At 32.2% G+C, this 20940-nt stretch overlaps 2 protein-coding genes across 3 annotated transcripts; both read right to left on the bottom strand.

Moving 5' to 3' along the window:
* Positions 1-4139: 4139 nt before the first annotated feature.
* LOC114749932 (protein C2-DOMAIN ABA-RELATED 3-like) lies at positions 4140-9584 on the bottom strand. 2 transcript variants are annotated; one of them, XM_028938478.1, is made up of 6 exons: positions 9383-9584; positions 6772-6867; positions 5332-5706; positions 5089-5184; positions 4580-4891; positions 4140-4467 (listed from the first exon to the last, which is right to left on the bottom strand). In XM_028938478.1, exons 1-5 carry the CDS (start codon positions 9491-9493, stop codon positions 4601-4603), a joined length of 969 nt encoding a protein of 322 aa, XP_028794311.1. In that variant the 5' UTR covers positions 9494-9584; the 3' UTR covers positions 4140-4467; positions 4580-4600. The 2 variants fall into 2 exon arrangements, with proteins under 2 accessions (XP_028794311.1, XP_028794310.1); XM_028938477.1 differs by lacking the exon at positions 4140-4467 and having other exon boundaries at positions 4569-4891.
* A 6784-nt stretch (positions 9585-16368) lies between these two features.
* LOC114749931 (protein C2-DOMAIN ABA-RELATED 1) lies at positions 16369-20550 on the bottom strand. The gene is made up of 5 exons (XM_028938476.1): positions 20281-20550; positions 18730-18825; positions 17810-18187; positions 17380-17475; positions 16369-16945 (listed from the first exon to the last, which is right to left on the bottom strand). The coding sequence occupies exons 1-5, from the start codon at positions 20377-20379 to the stop codon at positions 16646-16648; spliced, it is 969 nt and encodes a 322-aa protein (XP_028794309.1). The 5' UTR covers positions 20380-20550; the 3' UTR covers positions 16369-16645.
* Positions 20551-20940: the final 390 nt, after the last annotated feature.

Here is a 20940-nt window from a genome sequence, read left to right as displayed (position 1 = left end):
CCCACACACAAAAGGCCAAATAAAACGGAAAGGCTATTATACATACCATACATATATATATATATATATATATATATATATATATATATAGCGTGCGTGTTTTTTGGGTATGTTGTACTTAAATCTATATCTATATTTAATTTAATTATATAGAATGAGTAAATATTTATTTTGGGTGAAGAAAGCTTCGGTGAATGAGTTTTAAGAATTTACTGAACCAACTAGAGTTGAGTCAAACATTTTTTCAAAAAAAATGGAACTGAACATTTTTATAGAAGTTAACTAATGAAGTGTATAATCTCTAGAACTAAAATTTACATTTGCGTGTAAGTAATCCAAACAAATTAACATTGGTAAAGATGACTTATTTTAACTTATTTTTGCATATTAAGGTGGAATAATAATTAATTAATATAATATGGTTTATGTTTGGATAAATTTTTATGAGAAAAGTTAGTTTGGTACAAACTTATTTGAATAATATATATTAAAGTCAGTTTCAAAATGTTTAAATATGAAAAAAAAAAGCTAAAAATTGAAAGTTAAAAAAAAAAAAATTAAAAGTTCCCAACATACGAAATAGCTCTTCACGATTTGACATGGTCCAATAACATGATGCCAAACGAGCTCATAATATGAGACATACTGTTCATTATTGGTTGTGAAAAATACCACTCACCCTCTTCATTTATTTATATGTTATATTGTTGTTAATAATTTTTCTTTTTTTCATATATATTGGCAGAAAACCTGTTTTTGATATTTGTTACAGTAATTCATATGGCTCATGTGATTATTAGCTAGCTCTGCTCATTTCAGAAACTCCGTAGCCCACTGTCTCAACAATTTTTTTCCCCTAAAACCGTTTCGACAAATTAAAAATATTTGATTTTTTGTATAAATAATTTTTAATCATAATTTACAGAATATAAAATAAATATATAAAAAGATTATCGTCTCAACTTATATAAAATGTGTTTATAAATATTTTAAAAGTGATTCTAATTAGGACTTAAGAGGTATTTGGATGGAAGTCAAACCATGATTTTAAAAGTGTTTTATGGTATACAAAGTAAATATATATAAGTCTACCTTATTTTGCGGAAAAACGCTTTTAAAAGGTATTTTTTCATCTTACCAAACACCCCCTTAATCATTTTCTAAACAAGAGGATGTAGAGCAGCCTGCTACTATTCTGGATCTATCCAGATATGCTAAGTTTATTATTATGTGCAAACACATTCGAGACCACAGAACATATATAATTGGGATAAAGTCATTGAAAACTTTCAAAATGTGGGATGCGATGGCCATATTATTGGCTCAATTAGTGGAATTAGTTTGCACGTACGTCTTGTTCAGTTTAATCAAAATCATTACAAATCAAATCATCAATTTATTTTTTTCCCCTCCCTTGATGATTCATTCAGATGAGATAATACAATCTGTTAATATATATATATATATATTTAAAATTAACTAGGCTGTGAGATACGTGCTTTGTGCCATTTTTAAGATGAGATGTAGCGTTGTACTCCATATAATTTATCAATAGTACTGCTACTCTTGTCAGATCGCCAGACAAAAAGGCTTATTTTAATTATGAATATGAGACTTTAATTTATTTTATTTTTTAAATTTATACTTTTCTTCTCAAAATATTCACATTAGTCACCGTCAAGAGGTCCTATCAAGGGGTAGTTCTAATACCTATTAGTGGTTTATCCGCTTAGGAAAAAAAATAATTTGTTGGTTCTTATAGTTTTGCCTAACTTTCAATCCAGTCCTTAATATATTTTTTTCTTTTCAGGGGTCCTTATAGTTTCCTAAATTATAGGTATTAGTCTCTATGCTCATAATATGATAATTAGGACTATTATGGATGTGATTAAGCAATATGTAAGTTGTCAAAAAATGCAAAATTAAAAATTAAAAAAATAAAATGATGGAACAAAATTTATTTATTATCAACTTAATAATAATAATAATAAATTTATTATGCTTATAACCATCTCCCTACCTCTATACTAGGGGTGTGCAAAAACCCAGTGATCCAGTCCAACCCGAAGTGGTCATGTCCGGTCCAATCCAGTCCAAATTAACTATATAATAAAATTAGACTAGACTGGACCAGACTAGTTGGTCAGACTGGACTAGGTTTCGGACCAAGAGATCATATCACCTAGACTGGTCTAGTCCAGTCTAGGTGAATTTTTTATTTTTCAATAATTTGTAATTTAGAAGGTGCCTTTAATTGTTTTTAATGTTTTTAGATATTTTTATGTATTTATGATGAAATCTTAATATTTTAGGACAAGTTTCATATGATTATAGGTATTTTTTATTGTCTTAATTGTATTTATCATGTTGAAATCTTATTTTTCATAAAGAAAAAATTAAAAAAAAAAAAGAAAATTGGACAACTAGACTGCCTGGACCAGTCCACCAGTCTGGTGGACCAAGTCCAGTCCAACCCGACCTCGGGTCATCACTGGACTAAACTAGACCACAGACTATTAAACCCAGTCCGACCAAAAATTCAGACTAGACTTCGGGTTGGGCTCTGGTCTAGTTCGGTCTGTCCATTGTGCAGCCCTACTCTATACAGTTGATTTTAATATTATTAAAATTCATATGACAAAATTAATTCTAGCGCTTGCTTAATGAGAGCCACATTATCAACTTCTGACGTCATTTCCCTTACAAAGTAACAAATTATAAGCATGCGAACTAATACATATAAATGAAAAAACCAGAAGGGCTGAATGAAAAGACAAAAATTATAAGGACTTAATTAAAAATGAGATGAAATTATGGGGATTTTTCTTAAATAAATTTTGTAAACGTCAAATTGTATATAAATATTTGAATTTATTACAGAAGCGCGGTATTCAAATTGGTTCAAATTTTTCTTTTTGGTACAGAAATTGGTTCAATTTGATAATAAAACGATGGACCGACAGGACGAAATCTTAGTTGCTATATACAGACAATTTGTAATGTTTTGGGCCCAAAATTATTGGCTTGGCCCGCTATTACGGAATTTGGATCACCTCTTAGCCCTTATTTGTCCTGTTCGCGTCCTTTCCAATTTTATCCTTACGTTCTTACCCCCCCCCAAAAAAAAAAAACGTTATCCTTATGTGAATGTACTGTTTACACCAACATAAGGATCAGATTGAATGGCAAAAGCCTCTTCTTCAAGCTAGTCCTGATCAACTTCTAAGACACAATTTGGTTTGAATTTGAAGGGTTTGGAGTCTCTAATATGCCTTTTTCTAATATTCTTTAATTTTCTTTATAATATATCAACTTCTCAAACTTTTCTTAATATTCTACATAAAATTAGTGACATGTTGATATCTTATAGTTAAAAAATAGCGCGAGTTAAATTTTTTAAAATAATTTCTGAAGTAAAATACTTCAAAATTGTGCAATTTTGATTTTTAAAAAAATCATAAAAAATTAAAATTGCACTTATTTTTGCTCATAAGATATTAAAATATCATTAATTTTATGTAGAATCTAATAATCAAAAGAAAAATAAAAGACATTTGGAAGGCTGGAGTATTGCAAAGGGTACTAGGGGAAGCAGCTAAAGCACATTATGGGAATCTATCGCTTGAATTTAGGAGGAAACTAAATTAATGGTTGTAACACTACAATTTGAGTAAAATTTTAAGATAACAAAATTATAATTATAGTTATATGTAAGAGGTTTTGCAGTTTACACGAACCTAAATACCCTTTTCCTTGTATAGCATGGGATTGGATTTTGAGAAAACGGGACATGTTGTTTATATCATTCCTCTTGATATTGCATCGTGCTCTCGGCAAGTGTCTTGGAATGGAAAAAGCAACAATTTACTTTTTCAAAATCCAACTATGTTTCGGTGACAATTTTTTTTTTAAAAGTCACATATTAGTATATCATCAGTAAATAAAACTAGTCAATCAATCCATATGTGTTATAAAATTTTTGGGAAGATCTACTAATAATACATTTTTTTTTATAAACCAAAAAACAAAACAAAGCCAACAAAGACCTTAAAATACTAGACTGTATCAACTATGTGTATTGGAATGATGAATAGGGTTTTGAAAAACAGTTTTTTAATTGTGATTTACAATGTGCAAAATAAATATGTAAGGTGAGTTTTATTTTGATTTACGTAAATATGTTCATGATAAGCAGCTCCAAGTACACAACCCTAAAGACTCCTTCCCAAGCCCTTCCAATTAAGGCCAAGCATGAAACCTCTCCCTCTCCTCTGTGCAGTCTCTCTGAGAAACCTTCAATAACTTGGCCTGTAGTAAGCTGTGCGAAGATATATGGTTTGTACTCCCCCTCATTAGATAGATTATCCCTAATGATCAAATTGTGATATTAATCCCCAAGAGTTATTCATCTAAATATACTAAACTGACATTAACAAATGCTCCTGAAGGTCATTTGAGAAATGCATGGTTTCAATACAACAACAACAACAACAACAACAAGTCTTATCCCACTAGGTGGGGTTGGCTACATGAATCACACGATACCATCGTGTTCTGTCAATAACCCAAGAAATGCATGGTTTCAATATTTACACAAACACTAGAGGCCCCTGGCAGTGGGAAGCTTAATCCAACGCAATTGGAGCTCCACTTCCCCAGACACAACATCTTTCAATCTAAGAACCATGTTCTGAACAACTTGACCATCTTTCCACACAATTTGGCTCCTTTCAACAAGACGGTTTTGCCGGTTCGGCGGTATTGTTCTTATGGTAGTTCCATCAGCGAGGCCTTCCACACCCATTTTCACAGCTTCAACAATTGGATTAATGTCGAACTCAGCCTCCCCCATTTTGTCATCAGAGCTAAATGTGTCTCTGTCATACACAAACTGCAATCACAAGAGACAATAATGGAGCATGTTGATTCATTTGATTTCTAGTTTTGGCATATAAATACATGACAAGTAACCTGCAGGTAATATATACTTCATTAACACATGCAAGTATCGTTTTGTTTTATATGGGTTGTCAACTTTTGTCGAATAATGGCAAACAAGGGAGTTGCAAAAGAAAAACAGTTACTGACAAGTTCAACTGGGAGAGGAGGATCTGGAATATATAAAGTCAGTTCTTCGTTCCACTCAGGATTCACATTCTGCTTCACCACTCGAGTCTTCACTTGCTGCATCAGACATTATATGCAGACATCACTTGACTGAACAAGGTTGGTACCCTGTCTCATTTTGATCCTTAACACTATAGAGTCAAATAAATCTCAGCGCTTAATTGAGTTGAAGGTGCTGAGATAACAAAATCAAATTTGAACTACCTGTCTGTCCATTTTGAAGACAACATATGGATCGCTGCTCCTGCGGATGACATCTCTGATAGCAAGATTCACCCCTTTTTGCACGTGAATTTTGAGCAGACCCCACCAGTATACCATTGATAATTGGAGCTCCACTTCCCCACGTTCCACATTGTTCAGTCTAATAAACATGTTTTGAACAACTTTCCCATCTTTCCACACAATTTGGCTCTCCTCAGCCAGACAGTTTCCCCGGTTCGGTTCTATTGTTGTGATGATATCTCCATCCTTAAGGCGTTCCAACCGTCCCATGACAGCATCATGAAATGGATTAATGTCAAACTCAGCTTGCCCCATTTTGTCCTCTGAACTAAATTTGCCCTTGTTATACACAAACTGCAATCTCAAGACAAGTTTGATAGATGATGTTATTGCCAATGCTCCCAGATAGACTGTGACAGCGCCACTAATCAAAGTTCATGTTTTAGTGAATCTATCATCTCAGACATACTAATAACTTGTAAATGTGCACTATATTATCTATGCCCACATCCGTTTATGCTGGTAATGTGGCCTAAATTCACCGTTGATGATCATATACTCGTATTCATTAATAAACCAATGGAACATTTATTTGATTTTGTCCAAGTTATTACAAATCACAAGACAAAGAAGGATGTCATTCCCCAAGTAAGTTTGTGTTAGGTTGTTCAGGTCAAGTGTGAGTGAACCTGAGCCAATATAGAAAGTCCTATACCAAATATAATAGGGCTTAATAATAAGTAATATATAATAAAGTAGAAGGACTCAATTTTGATCACTCCCCCCTATTTTTGGACTTCACTCCTCGTTCCTTACAAGTGATATTAGGGGCCTGACTTTGTACGGGATGTGTGGACTGGTTTTGTCTAGGATTAATGCGTGCCACACCGTTTGAAACCCAAAAAATTAGGCTGTTGACCCTGCTGTTGCCACAACAAGGACTTGTGTTTGTGGCCTCTTCAATATGCGGAAGCTGATGTGCTCACACTTAAACTTTAAGGTGAAGATGTAATATTCTCCACTTTTCATTGCCTATTTGTTGTTCTCTCTGCGGTCTGCTAACTTGGACTAACCAATTAAACTAGTCTGAAGGTTTTCTAGTACAATTAGCTTGTGTAAAAAGCCAACGAAATTGCTCAAAATGCGCATCTCTAAATCTCAAACCCTCAAAGCCTACTTTCACAACTGACTCCTTATGCATTATTTAAGTCTATGATTAAGTCTCATATGGAGTGACTAGAGGATAAATCAAAGAGATACACACACAGTGACTAGAGGATAAATCAAAGAGATACACACACATATCTATATATAAGTTTAAGTCCATCCAACAATTAATTAGTAAGGGAGAAATCGCAAAGCGTATCGTCAAGTCCTCTTAAGCCTGATACAAAAGGATTGCATAAGACCATGACTTACAAGTTGGAGTGGGGGATCTGGAGTTCTCAGATCGAAGATCAACTCTTCATTCCACTCAGGATTCACATTCTTCTTCACCACTCCAGTCTTCCATTTCTGCATCAGACATTATATGCAGACATCACTTGAATTAAATGTACAGCTCCACAATTTTACAAGGTTGCTACTTACCTACCTTATCTTATTTACTAGTAATTCAATCTTAAAGCTAATTTAACGCTACACAATCAAATCTCAGGCTTGAATGTGTTAAGCAAATGAAGATACCGTTAAAGCTAGCTAGTAACGTCAATTTATTTGACCCAGTCTACTGCCATGTTCCATTTCCTTTTTGAATAAAAATTGAATACTCATATTACTTCCAGTACTTAATATAAGAGTTGGTTGACTAATTTGAGTAAATTAAGAAAGTTCGTTAAGTTAGTTATTTGTACTAAATAGGTGTTATTTTTCCTAAAATACCCTTTCTAAATATATGTATTAGCTAAAATTATCATTTGATGGAATCTTTAACATACGCAGCTACTAAAAAGACTAATTTAAAAAACTGAATAAATATAAGAGATAAAGTGGATTAAGGTCCTATATTTAAGATCAAATTGAATGTCAAACTAACTCTTATATTAAAAATAGAAGATAGTCTTAAACTAGACAGAAAACACAACTAGCAAATACATACAATAAGGTCCCGTTTGATACAAAAGCATTGAAAATAAAGAATAGGGATTGAGATTAAGATTAAAAAAATAATCAAAGAATATTTAGTATGAGTAAGTGAGTAACTTCTTATGCAGGTGGAATTGGAGAATACTACCTCCCCATGATATTTCCCAATCCCACGTATATAGATTTGCTCAATCCGAAGTAACAAGTAATTACTCATACTAAATACTCTTTTAACATATTTTTCCAATCTCAATAGTAATTCCTACCTCTCATTTTCAATACTTTGTGCCAAACAGGACCTAAGAACTAGTATAGTACTCCTCCGGTCCTAATTATAAGACCCAATTGACTTATTTGAGGAGATTAAGGAAGTAAGTTAAGTTGGTTATTTATAATAAATAAGTGTTGTCATTCCTAAAATATCCTTGCTAATTAAGTATATTGGCTAAAACTATCATTATTAGAAGGATTATCTTGGAAAAAAATGCATAATAAAAGACAAAATGAATTGGGGTCTTATAATTAGGATCAAATAAAAAGTCAAATAGAGTCTTATAATAAGGACCGGAGGAGTATTATTTTTCACCATTATTGCCCACCTCTATTTCAAAAGAAAAAGTGTGTTCCGATCAAAGATTAAAAAACAAAAATCATCAGCAAACTAATTTCCTTCTCTAGCCGAAATATTAGCCATACAATTAATTTTCTTGGGGAGAATCCTATTAATTGAAGTTTAAAATTACCAAATTCTAGATAAAAAAATTCCTCTAAAAATATGTTGTTATTTGCAAATTTAGTACTGTTAAAACTTATTAAAATATTGTTATCAAATCTGATTTAATATTTAGTAATTTAAGGATTCTTTGGTGAGATTCTCCCATTTTCCTATACATGAAAGAAACCAAAATATAGAAACATTGGCGTTCCCCGTGAGAAGGAGATCCATGCTATTTATAGAAGAGACTTAATATTGTTAATGTTTATGTCCATTCTTAGAGTACTTATTTCAATCAAATTAGAACTTGGGTATTTAATTTAATTCACGATTCACCGTCTAAGGGCCGTTTGAATTTGATTTCTGTTTTTTCAAAAAAAAAAAATGTCTCTATTTTCTTTTTCATAACAAAAAACCTCAGAGCTGTTTTGGGGGGGGGGGACCGGTGATGATCAAGAGGCAGGCGATGAATGACGATGGAAAACATGTTGAAAAATAGAATTTTTTTTATTAATTAAACAAATTATTTGATGGGGAGCTGACTTTGTGGAGGAAATTTTGGAGATGGAGGGTTCCGGAGAGGTCTAAGAGGCTTTTTGATCCAGAGGGCCTAGATGAGGAAATTACGAGAAGCTGGAGCCTCTTTAGAGCTATTGCAGATCAGGAGCTTGCCCAGAAGAACAACTGGATAGTAGGCTTCAGCTGTAAACCAGCAAGGGTTCCCCAGGTTATAGCTGAAATTTTAGGAATTATATATGGTTTATTGGAAGGTGCTCCTCAACCATGTACCAAGAGAGGAGCTTTATTTCGCTGATCATCTTGCGACAATTTCTCATAACATAGAGGGAAACTACTGAATCTTTGGTCACAAGCCATCTGGACATGGAAAGTGATTCTGCAGGCTAACTGTTTCCCGCTGTCGTGTTTATTCTTTTGTTGTTTTTTCTAGGACTTAACTTGGAAAGTGATGATGGAGGCTAACTGTTTCCCTTTGTCGCGTTTCTTCTTTTGTTGTTTTTTAAGGCAGTTTTTTAGGTTGCTTGTTTTGAGTTGTTTACTTTGTTTTCTGATGTACCCTGTTTTCTTAGTTGATTAATGGAAGTATTCAGTTTTCTAGTCCAAAAGAGAGAAAAAACAAAGAAAGAAAGAAAGAAAGAAAAAAACAATTCCTGCAATTCCCAAACCCAGAAGAGGTGATGATGAGGAAAAGAGAATGGAGAATTGAATTACCTGGTGGCCCATTTTGACGACAACGTAAGCATTGCTGCTTCGGCCACTTCTGGTAGCCAGATCATGGCCTCTCTTGACGTGAACTTTGAGGTAACCCGTCAAGCTCCCCATTTCTGTTTCGACAATGAAGGAACAGAGCTAGCCAAGTGTCAGATGGCAGCTTCCCGATTAGATCTCAACCGTTCGCCGGCGACTCTGTTCTTTTCCCTGTCTCACTCTGCTGTTGAAAAGTTTGGCTGATCTTTTAAACTACTCCTCCTCGCTTCTCCGTTCCCGAGGTAAGCCCCTCTTAAGTGGCTTTATCAGAGTTTTACTTCTGTGCTTAGTTCAGCTTTTGTAGCAGCAGTAATGTTTGAAAAGTCAATAGCAAAAATTCTGTATATTAATATAACATATTTTTTAAGAAAAATTATAAGAAAAAATCTCAAAAAAATATTTTAAAATTTTAAAATTTTAAATCAGTAATAACTTAGTTGACTAATTTAAAGAGATAAAAAAAATTAGTTAAGTTAGTTATTTGTAATGAATATGTGTTGTTTTTCTTAAAATACTCTTTCTAATCATGTATATTAACTAAAACTATAATTTAATAGAATTTTTAACATGTACAACTACTACAAGAATCATTTTGAAAAAATAAATAAATATGAAAAACAAAATGAATTGGAGTCTTATATTTAGAACTAAATTAAAAGTCAAACTAACTCTTATATTAAAAAATAAAGATAGTATTTCTTTTTTTTGGGGGAAAACAACAATTTTCCATACATTCCATTCATAACTTTGTGCAAATTTTTCATTGTTTCTTTTTTTTTTTTCCATGTTTTTATTAGGATGTCTATGTTTAGGACAAAAAATCGATGCAATCTTTTAAAGTAAAATAACAACAAAAAAAACAACCTTAAAAATAAGAAATTTCAAGATTATAAATGATATGGAGGGAGGGAAAGTTTGAACTGAAACTATGAAAATGTGGAAGAAAAAAAATAACCAATATGCTATTGTGGCAGTTTAAAAAAAAAAAGAAAAGAAGAAGACTAGATTTGGTCTAAAAAAACAATATTGCAGTATAAATTAACAAGTTTGGAATACAGAATGATATTCTTTTGTCATGTAAAAGCATTTATCAATTTGGGAAAATAACTAAATTTGATGTGAAAATAACAAAACTGCAACCTAAATTAATAAGTTTGAAATATAGAATTCCATCATTTTCTAATAATCACACAAAGGTATATTGATCATTTTTTCACATTTTTATAATTCCAATTCAGACTTTCCCTTATTTCCAATCATTTGGAAGTGTTAATTGAATTTTTTAAAATTTCCTATCTTCAAGGTTCTTTTTTCATCATTTTCTCATTTTTCAATTCTTGAAAAAATACTAATTGAAAAAATGGCAAAAAATATTAAAAATTAAAAAATTACATATAAGGACTGGTTCGCAAAATTATTGTTATTTGCTTTTGTCAAAACCAACACTGATGATGTAACGAGTCTTTATTTGCAATCTTTCTATTTTTAAAGGTTTTTTTTAACGATTTTCTCATACTAATTTTGTGTATTTTTATTTTATATAACTTCTATTTAAGGATTAAAATAAATTTTAAATCTTTAAATTATATTTAAGGATGTGATTAGTTCCTAGGGTTTAAATATTCTGATGTAATAAAAAAACTTTTTATTACTGTAAATAATTAAATTTTGAAAGCTGGTTTATTTTGAACTAAAATATACTACTTTCAGTTCTTAATATAAGAATTTGTTTGACTTTTAATTTGATTCTAAATATAAGACATCAATTTCTTTTGTCTTTCATATTTATCTATTTTTTTAAAATAGTCTTTATAGTAGTTGCACATGTTAAAGGTTTTAACAAATGATAATTCTAATTAATAACTAATTTAATTATTTTTTAATATTTTTAAATTAATAAATTAAGTTTTATATTAAGCATCGTATGTAGTAGAAAATCGTATTCAGTTTTATGAGTGTGTGTGTGTGTTTTTTTTTTTTTTTTGCGCTTTTCACTAAATAAGCTTTGTTCAACCTTTTTTCTTTTTGGTCAGAAAATTTTACAGAATAACAATTTAAAAAAAAGGAAGAATTTTATTAAACTATAGAGAATTAATGTCCAACAATTCCCATAAAATTTCAAAATTTCACTACCAAAATAAAATTAAAATTGACTAAAGTATATATTTGGTCCTTTAATTTTGTATAAGGTTTTAATTTGGTTTCTTAATTTTAAAAATCATATATTTAGTTTTTAACCCTAAAATCATTAGATTTCAATGATGATTTTTTGTAACCGTCATTAATGTTTTAAAAATTAAAAAATTAAACTTAATATTTTAACATTTGAGAATATTTTATCAACATTTAAGATCTTAATGTCATTATTTTTTTAAAAAAAATTTTATGTTAAAGGACTAAAAGTATACTTCTTTAAAGTTAATGAACTAAATTAAAACCTTATACAAAGTTAAAAGATCAAATATATACTTTAATCATTAAAATTTTAGGGTGAAAAGACAATAATATCCTTACTTTTTTTATAAAAAAAAATAGTTGTCATCAAATTTGAATTATAAATCGCCGAAATTTTTGTTCTAAATTACTAAATTTTACTTGTTTATTTACACATAAATACTTGTACTTAAGGTTGTCAATTCCCTTTATTTCTTGTGAATCACTGAATTTGGATTGTGAATTGCCAAATTTTAGCCGTAAATTGTCAAAGTTTATTTATTTATTCACACTTAGACACTTCACTTAATCATTTATATTTGAACACTTACATTTATTTTATTACATATATTTTTTTTGGCATTACGTGATTAAGTAGATTGATTGTTTTTTTTTTTGGTAAACAGGTTATGGGTTCAAGCCCCCTATTAGCCACCTTATTTGTGAAAAATCTTTTGGTGACCAAAGCTCCAACAACTAGTCGCCAGTAGTGGAGGTCAAAGCTTCTGCTAGTTAGTCATCGAAGTTTTAGTAACGATTAATCTTTTTAAAAAAAATAAAAAGTAAAGATATTATTATCTTTTCATTCTAAAATTTTAAGTTTATTTTGATCCAAAATAACTATTGGAGTTCTCTACAATGGGAATGAAATTCTCCCTTGAGAAAATAGCATCTAACATATCCTCTATATTTTGAATTATTTTTTATTGGATGGTTATTGGCGATAATCAATTATTATTATTTACTATATTGTTATTATTAATTGTTTTTGTCATATGTATATGGGAGAATGACCAAAAAAATGCAAAAATTTCAAAATCCCAAATCAAATATTTTCACAAAAATATGTTATTTGTAAATCAATTGAGTATTATAATAATTCCTGATATGGGATTTTGTAATTTTTATGGTCTTTATTTATCATTCTTCCTATTCATACACACACATATGTGTGTGTATTAGAATTTGATAGTTTTCCTGTGTGTTATTAGAAAGCTTTAATGCTTTAATCCAACACGTTTTATAACCAAAAGGTGCAAGATCAAACCCCACCTTAACTTGAGCTTGTAATGATACTGCCACTGATTTAGTACTGAAGGTAATATTATATTTTAACGTTTTAAGCGGGGAAAAAAAAATCCTAACCATGATCATCTTTGTTTTAATGTAATGAATCAACTTAGGGTTAGATGAAAACCCTTGATAGCAGGTAAAAATAGGCATGCTAAAGCTATGGGGCTTAGATATTCAACATGTTAATCTATGTTCTTTATATTATTTTGGACATACCACATGCTCCTTCTCTAGTTTGCCTTTTTTTTTTGGGGGGGGGAAATTTCATTCAAGGACCACTGAAGGCAATTAATTTCCAAGAGCTCTCAAAACAATCTGAAATGTCACCACAGGACTATGGGGGCAAATTGAAATTAACTTCAAAATCAAAAAGATAGTGTTGGCCCTCAAACTATGACTCTTAAATTTGAAGTCTTTTCTCTCTCACTTTAACTCTCGATATTTGAAGCCCCTCTCGCTCATTCTTTAAAAAATCCAGTTCGTGCATTGAAGGAGATCGTTCGCCTCGCCGTCACCATTGTTGTGGTGAGGAGAGATTTTCCGTCGTCATTGTTCTGGTGAGGAGAGCCTTTGTCGTTGCCCTTGCTCTAGCAACGAGAGCCTCTATCGCCACCCCTACAAGTGTTGGACAAGAGCCTTTGCTGTCGCCATGGTCTCTCTCGTTGTGTGTACATAATCTCTTTCATTGCCTTTCAATTCTAGAATTTTTTCTCTGTTTCTTGTATTGTAGATTTTATGGGTCTGGTTTGGATTGTCGTGGAGTTCTGAACCAATAAGGAATTTTTTGGCTACTAATATTTCAGATAAAATTATTCAATGGGTTCAGCTCCAATTGACATCATTGAGTGTTGATAGTCTCCTTCATTTGTGCACTTTTTTAGTTCATATCTTGTGTAGGCTCAATTTATTTATATTCACAAGTGTATGTCCGAATTTCATAATGTAAGTTTATTTCTTCAAAGAAGCACATATTTGATGTTGATTTTATGATTAGTGTTATTCATTTTCTAGTAAGTTCATGTCTTCTTGATAATATGTTAAATGCATTGAAATACATTGTTCTTTAACAAGTTAGGATATTTACAACAACAATTAGTGTATTTACAAGTAAAGTGGACAAACATCTAAACCAAGTACTCCCACAATAGTTGGGATACAATTTGGGTGAATATGAATATATTTTTGCACCAATTCTATTTGTAAGCATTGGTTTTGCTGTGTTTGGACCAAGCACACTAAAATTTTATGTATTGGATTCATTACGTGGTGGGGAGGATGCAACTAAGCATGAGAAAAAGAAGAAAAAGGTTGATTCAGCATACCAAGGGCAGTAAATGATGGCTTAATTTTGGGTTAGTTCAATTTTATTGTTCTTCTACTTTTCTGGACGACCATAATATCTCTTGCGTGATAGTCATTTTCTATTGCGCATGAGTTCATTCATTATTTTGAGTTTTCATTGATGCATCTGTGTCAATCTATTGACGGTATTTATTGTTGTGCCTCAGGAATAATACACTTCACTAAAATCTGAGTTGTAGTAGCTCGTTACTCATAAAAGAAATATGCTTGTGAAACTACTTCAACAGATAAAGACGACAAAAAACAAAGCAATGACATAACAATTGTTATATTTTTATTTTAGATATAATTTAAGCTATTTTAGAACTTGTTAAAATTTGTGTATGGAGAATTTGCACAGTTTCTGTTTTAGGGAATATATTATGAGTAGGTTACATGTCAATTAATTACAATTTGTTGTCTTTCCCCACTAACTTGCAAGTATGTGATGTACTATTGACAACTTGAATTAGAAAATTTGCAATAAGGATGCATTGATTAACAATTTGATGTCATGGGTATTTGGTTGTCATATTGGCAATTAGAATTAAGGAAATTTGCAATAAAGATACGTTGATTCACAAAAGAAACTTGTCCATTTACAAATAGAATAATATAACTAAAAAAGTCATACATGATTATTCACAAGTCTAAGGAGCACTAATCACAAGTAGAATTAAGAAATTTGTAATACAAATACACATATTAACAACAATAACTCGTCCATTTGCAAGTGATCTAACTGAATTCTAGAAGTTGGACATGATAATTCATGTTTGGGAGGGACTATTTGCAACTGGAGTTGGGCAATTTGCAAGAAGGTAACGTATATTAATAGCAAGAATTTGTCCATTTACAAGTGAGCCAGCTGAATTCAAGAAGTTGAACATGATTATTCACAAGTCTGGGAGGAATCATTTGCAATTGAAATTAGGAAATTTGCAAAGAGGATATGTATATTAATAACAATAATACATCCATTTGCAAGTGAGCTAGTTCAATTGAAAAGGTTTATCACAAGTCTGGAAGTGAGTGTTCACAAGTGAAATTAGAAAATTTGCAACATGGATACGCTTGTTAACGATAGAAATACATCTTTTTGCAAGTAGATTTATTTCATTCAAAAAGTTGAACACATCAATTCACGAGTCTGGGAGTAACTCTTCACAAGTGGAATTAGAAACTTTACAATAAGGATACATTAACAATAGAAATATGTCCATTTGCAAGTTGATTAATTTGTTCATACATTTATATAGTTGCTAGTTAGTTTCAATTCAGTACTTAGGGCAGTTTACCTCCAAGTACCATCACGAAATTCTCCATCTATTCATAGCACTACACAAAATAGATTTCAACTCACGGGTTGTCATAGCCACTTCACAAACCATTCCAAAAATATATACTGAGGTTCATATATACACAAAAGTAGCTGTATATTAAAACAAAAACAAACTATATTCAGCAATAAAATAGTGTAGAGTTTGAGTTCCTACAAGTTTTTCTAGTTTAACCAGCTTCATATCTATACAAAAGGCTCTCGTCCAACACTTGCAGGGGCGGTGATGGAGGCTCTTGTTGCTAGAGCAGGGGCGACGATGAAGGCTCTCCTCACTAGAACAATGATGACGGCAAATCTTTCCTTACCACAATAGTAGCAATGGCTAGGCGAACAATCTCCTTCAATGCATGAACTGGATTTTTTAGAAAATGAGCAAAAAGGCTTCAAATATCAGGAAGTTGAGAGTGAGAGAGAAAAGACTTCAAATTTCAGAGTCATCGTTTGAGGGGCAACACTGTCTTTTTGGTTTTGAAGTTAATTTCAATTTGCCCCCATAGTCCTGTGGTGGCATTTCAGATTGTTTTGGGGTCTCTTGAAAATTAATTGCCTTCAGCGATCTTTGAATGAAATTTTCCTTTCTTTGTTTTTTTTTTTAAGTCTAATGTTTGTTTCAACTTCTTTTAAGTACTTTTATGCAAGTTTAGCTCATATATTTATTCCATACACTATAAAATTCCATTTTAAAAACTAATTTAAACACATTCGGAATTAAATAAATGTTACTCACCTTGTTTTAAAAAAAATTATTTACTATAGCGAATAAGATCAGGGGGAAAAACATTCTAAATCATCATCATAAAACTTGAAAACCTGTTCCAATGCATTCCATCAATACAAACAGCAGACTGCTAGTCTCTTCAATCTTCAGCCATAGTAATTACAGCCATACTTTTTCAGGACAAATCACTACTTAAACACATTGAGCATCCGACCATGTTCCAACTACTAGAATGCGAAAAGGGGGAATTAAAAGAGAAAAAGTAGTAAAGAAAAGAAAGCACTCTGAGTATTTACACCACAAGAAGCAGAAAACCAGGCTAGAGACTGTTGGAAGGACGAATGTGAATCCAATGCAATTGGAGCTCCAATTCCCCAGACTCCACATTTTTCAGCCTAAGAACCAAGTCTTGAACTAGTTGGCCATCTTTCCACACAATTTGGCTCTCTTCAGCCAGACAGTTCTCCCTGTTCGGTTTTATTCTTTTAAGGATAGCTCCATTATGCTGGAGGCCACCTGCGGACCGCTGACTCATCACAACAGTTTCAACAAATGGATTAATGTCCAACTCAGCCTCCCCCAGCTTGTCATCAAAACTCACGTCTGTGTCATGCACAAACTGCATTCACAACACAATATATGGAGGATATGTTGAATTTGGTTTTGAGATTTTGTCATATAATAAATCTGACAAACCCGATAAGGAAAGCAAAACATATAAAATCCAACTCAGTCGTCCCTTCAAAACTCTTAAATCAGACTAACCAAGGACTGATTTATTGGTATGACTGATTTAATACTATTTTAATGAAATATTGATGACTCATTTCTCAAAGTGTCCTTGTCTTTTCACTCTTAAATTAATAACTTTTTCATCGTCTCTCTCTCCAATAAACCATATCAATCAAAGTCATGATTTTGGGAAATTGTAAAAAAATTTTGACATTTAAACTAACTTTCTTAATTTTAAGAAATCAGTTCATAAGAGCTCAAACTTTCCAGCTCTTGTTCAACTGTAGTAAACTACAGAGTTGCAGAGGAACAGTTTCTTACAAGTTGGACTGGGAGAGGAGGATCTGAAATGCACAAAGTTAAATCTTCATTCCACTCAGGATTGAGACTCCTCTTCACCACTCGAGTCTTCAATTTCTGCATCAGACATTATAAGCAGACATCACTTTAAGTTAGTATGGCAAGGAAATCTTGGGAGGTTGTTACCTCATCTCATTTATAGTTCAATCTTAAGGCTAACTTAACACTATACAATAATCAAATCCAAGAGCTTAAATGTCCTAACCAGATGGACTTTTTTTCTGCTGAAAAGTTAAAGCAGATGAACATACATGCACAAGAACAATTAGTATCCTTGTCAACTGATAATAGCATAACCAAGATAAAGCCATACCCGGAAGGAGGTAGTCACTAAACTTCCATTAAGAGGATTAAAAAAGCACTAAGATAACAGAATCAAAATTGAATTAACCTGCTGGCCCATTTGGAAAACAACACAAGGATCACTGCTTCTGCTGAAGGTATCTCTGATAGCAAGATTTATGCCTCTTTGGACGCAAATTCTGAGCAGACCCAACATGTTCTCCATTGATAATTGGAGCTCCACTTCCCCAGATTCCACATTCTTCAGTCTAAGAAACATGTTTTGGACAACTTTGCCATCTTTCCACACAATTTGGCTCTCCTGAGCCAGACAGTTTTGCCGGTTGGGTTCTACTGTTGTGATGATTGTTCCATCCTGGAGGCCTTCTAATTCCAACCGTTTCTTCGCAGCTTCAAGAAAGGGACTAACTTCAAACTCAGCCTTCCCCATTTTGTCATCAAAAAATTTGTCCTTGTCATACACAAACTGCAAGCAATCGCAAGACAATGAATGATGTTATTGCCAAGTTCGTGTCTCAGTGAATCTCATCTTCTGAATCACTAACTTCAGCAAATGTTCATATGTTGACTCGTGTATTATATATGCAGGTAAAGATTTTCATTGTAAATAAGCAATGCAAAGCATTGATTGTGAAAACCCCACATCTGTTTCTGATTGTAATGGCCTAGATTCAATGTACTCATTAATAAAACAAGACAATATTTGTTTGATTTTATTCAAGTTCCGACAAATCAAAAGCAGTGAAGGATCTAACCATTTAAACTAACCTGAGAAGTTTCCTGGTACAGTAGATCTCAAAACCTGAAACACCCCATTGACCTGGGCATTTCTCATCAACATTTTCTTATGCTCATATTGGCCTAATAAATACAACGTGTTGATGTTCGGACATCTGTTCATTCATTAATAGATCCTGGGAATTCATTACTGATTAATTTGATTGAAGTTAATTAGATTCTGAATACAAGTTTCATTTTTGTAAAGAGTTACACAAGATGGCGACTTACAAGGTGGACTGGAAGATGTGGATCTGAAATGGATAAAGCCAGGTCTTCATCCCACTCAGGATTGATATTCTTCTCCACCACACGAGTCTGCAATTTCTGTAGCAGACAAGAAACAAAATTCAACAACGTTCCCAACTAATTATCTTATTTAATTCAATCTTAAGGATTCTTCACTGAACAACAAAGAAAAAAAGTGTACAGATTTCAATTAAATCTTAAACGCCAATATGACGTGACGTGATGCCCATATGGTCATGGTAGTGTACTTATTAGTATGAGGCCAGTGGAGGTGACATGCATCTCTTCATGAGTAATCACTTGAGCGGGAGATGTTACGTTGGTATGTCGTAAATCCCAACTACATTTAATATTATGGGAATTAATTTAAATTATTTATAATGGAAAGGGTTAAATTTTTTATTGATTTTAAATTTTTTAAATTCAAATCATGCTAGTTCTAGTAATCAATTTTTTTGGGCCGAGAGTAATTTGAAAGATTTGGCTTCTATCCATTTCTTCTCCTCTTCACTTTCTTTTTTACTTCCCATCACAAGTTTTCAACCCTTGAATCAAAATTTGAATGGCTAGGATTTAACATTTTATAAAATATTTTTCACTTTTTTCTTAATCATCATTTTGGACTAATTAAGTTTTCATAATTTAAATTTGATTCAAAAGCATGATACTACCTCCCTCATTTCCTTAATATAAAACTTAGTTAACTAATTTAAATATGTTGAGTAAATTTGTTAAATTAGTTATTTATAATAAATAAATATTATCCTCCCATTACTAATTATGTGTATTAGTTAAAAATAAAATTACCATGAAACATTTAATATATATATTTACCATAAAAATTATTTTTAAAAAATAAATAAATATGAAATACAAAATATTCTGACATGTCACGATTAGAATCAATAAAATAATGCATGTGAAGATGACGTCGAGTTAAAGCGAGCAATGAGGTCGAAAAAAGAAAAGCAGAGAGAGAGAGAGAGAGAGAGTTAACGCGAGCAACGTCAGCAATAATAAAATATATCTCATTTGTTGGAAATATCTATTTGTCGGATTCTGTGGTCATGTTTCATTTGCTGCCGATTCTTGTGTGATCCCTGTTTTCCAGAGAATTCTTCTTCCTACCTACCCGCTGCAAGTGGGTCATGGAAGCATTTTTGCTCAATTTTTCTCCAGTAATTAAAGTTTTTGTTTTTTTCCGTCTCTTCCTTTTCTATAGTCAAACATGTTAACTCTTGCAAGCAGTTCTAACAGCAAAAGTAGCTGGAATTGTTCAATCTATGAATACCGCCGCCGATATACTTTGGTCGACCAAAGAAGCTAATTAAAGAGACGAGCATGAAGAGATAAGTAATGAAGTGGCAGAATAAAGCCATGAGGATTGAGATGAGAGAGAGGCGAAAATAAGAGGGAAACAGAACTAACAAAGGCAATAAGCTAAAGAAGCCAGTGAGATAATAAGCTTGAACCACAGAAACACAGGAAAAGAATTAGGGCATGAAAACAAAGCAATCAGAAATTAAAGAGTACCTGATTGGCCATTTTGATGAGAACGTAAGGATCGCTGCTTGCGGCATCTCTGATAGCCAGATTCAGGCCTCGCTTGACGCGAACTATGAGCCGATCCATCAGCTTCGCCACTGGGAACGCAGAGGCGAGCAATAGAGCCCAGAGGAAGGTTTATTCCTGGTGCTCAGGAAAGCTAAGTTCCATGGGAGCTTTTAAGCTTCAACCCGCTTCTCCTGTTGCCTCTCCTACTGTATGCTGGTCTTTGAGTAGTACACAAAAGTCTGTTTTCTGTTCTTTCACACCAGCTTTTGAAAAGTCATACACTCCTTCACTGCTAAATATAAAATTATTTTGTAATGTAAACAGAACTCATTTTTTTAATATAATTTATATTACTATATTTAGAACGGAGAAATATTAAATATTAATATAAAATATAGAAAATTAGGGTGAGGGAATTGACAGGTAAAGACCTTGTATGCAGGGAATTAATGTCAAATGAAGAAATATGCACAACCAATTGAAGTACACCTTCCCAGAACTTTGCTCTGGTTAAGTTACAAATGATTTCATGTGTTAAAAATGAGTTAAAATTAGTTTAAAATAATAAATATATTAAAAATACCATTTTAATATAGAGATAATGAGTACTGAGTAAAAATGTACGGGCAGGTACTAAAA

Source organism: Neltuma alba, unplaced genomic scaffold, assembly GCF_004799145.2.
Source record: "Neltuma alba isolate B1F8T4 unplaced genomic scaffold, ASM479914v2 tig00006231_pilon, whole genome shotgun sequence".
Lineage (NCBI taxonomy): Eukaryota > Viridiplantae > Streptophyta > Magnoliopsida > Fabales > Fabaceae > Neltuma > Neltuma alba.
Note: the sequence above shows the minus strand (reverse complement) of the source record. Positions and strands in the feature narration are given on the sequence as shown.

What these genes read in the sequence shown, in the direction of transcription:
- LOC114749931 (XM_028938476.1), bottom strand. Translation starts at nt 20,379, where the DNA reads ATGGATCGGCTCATAGTTCGCGTCAAGCGAGGCCTGAATCTGGCTATC. An exon ending in TCATCAAAATGGCCAATCAG is followed by an intron (nt 18,826 to 20,280) that starts GTACTCTTTAAT and finishes TGTCTGCTACAG; the next exon opens with AAATTGCAGACTCGTGTGGT. An exon ending in TTTTCCAAATGGGCCAGCAG is followed by an intron (nt 17,476 to 17,809) that starts GTTAATTCAATT and finishes TGTCTGATGCAG; the next exon opens with AAATTGAAGACTCGAGTGGT.
- LOC114749932 (XM_028938478.1), bottom strand. Translation starts at nt 9,493, where the DNA reads ATGGGGAGCTTGACGGGTTACCTCAAAGTTCACGTCAAGAGAGGCCAT. An exon ending in CAGATCCCCCACTCCAACTT is followed by an intron (nt 5,707 to 6,771) that starts GTAAGTCATGGT and finishes TTGAGATTGCAG; the next exon opens with TTTGTGTATAACAAGGGCAA. An exon ending in TCTTCAAAATGGACAGACAG is followed by an intron (nt 5,185 to 5,331) that starts GTAGTTCAAATT and finishes TGTCTGATGCAG; the next exon opens with CAAGTGAAGACTCGAGTGGT.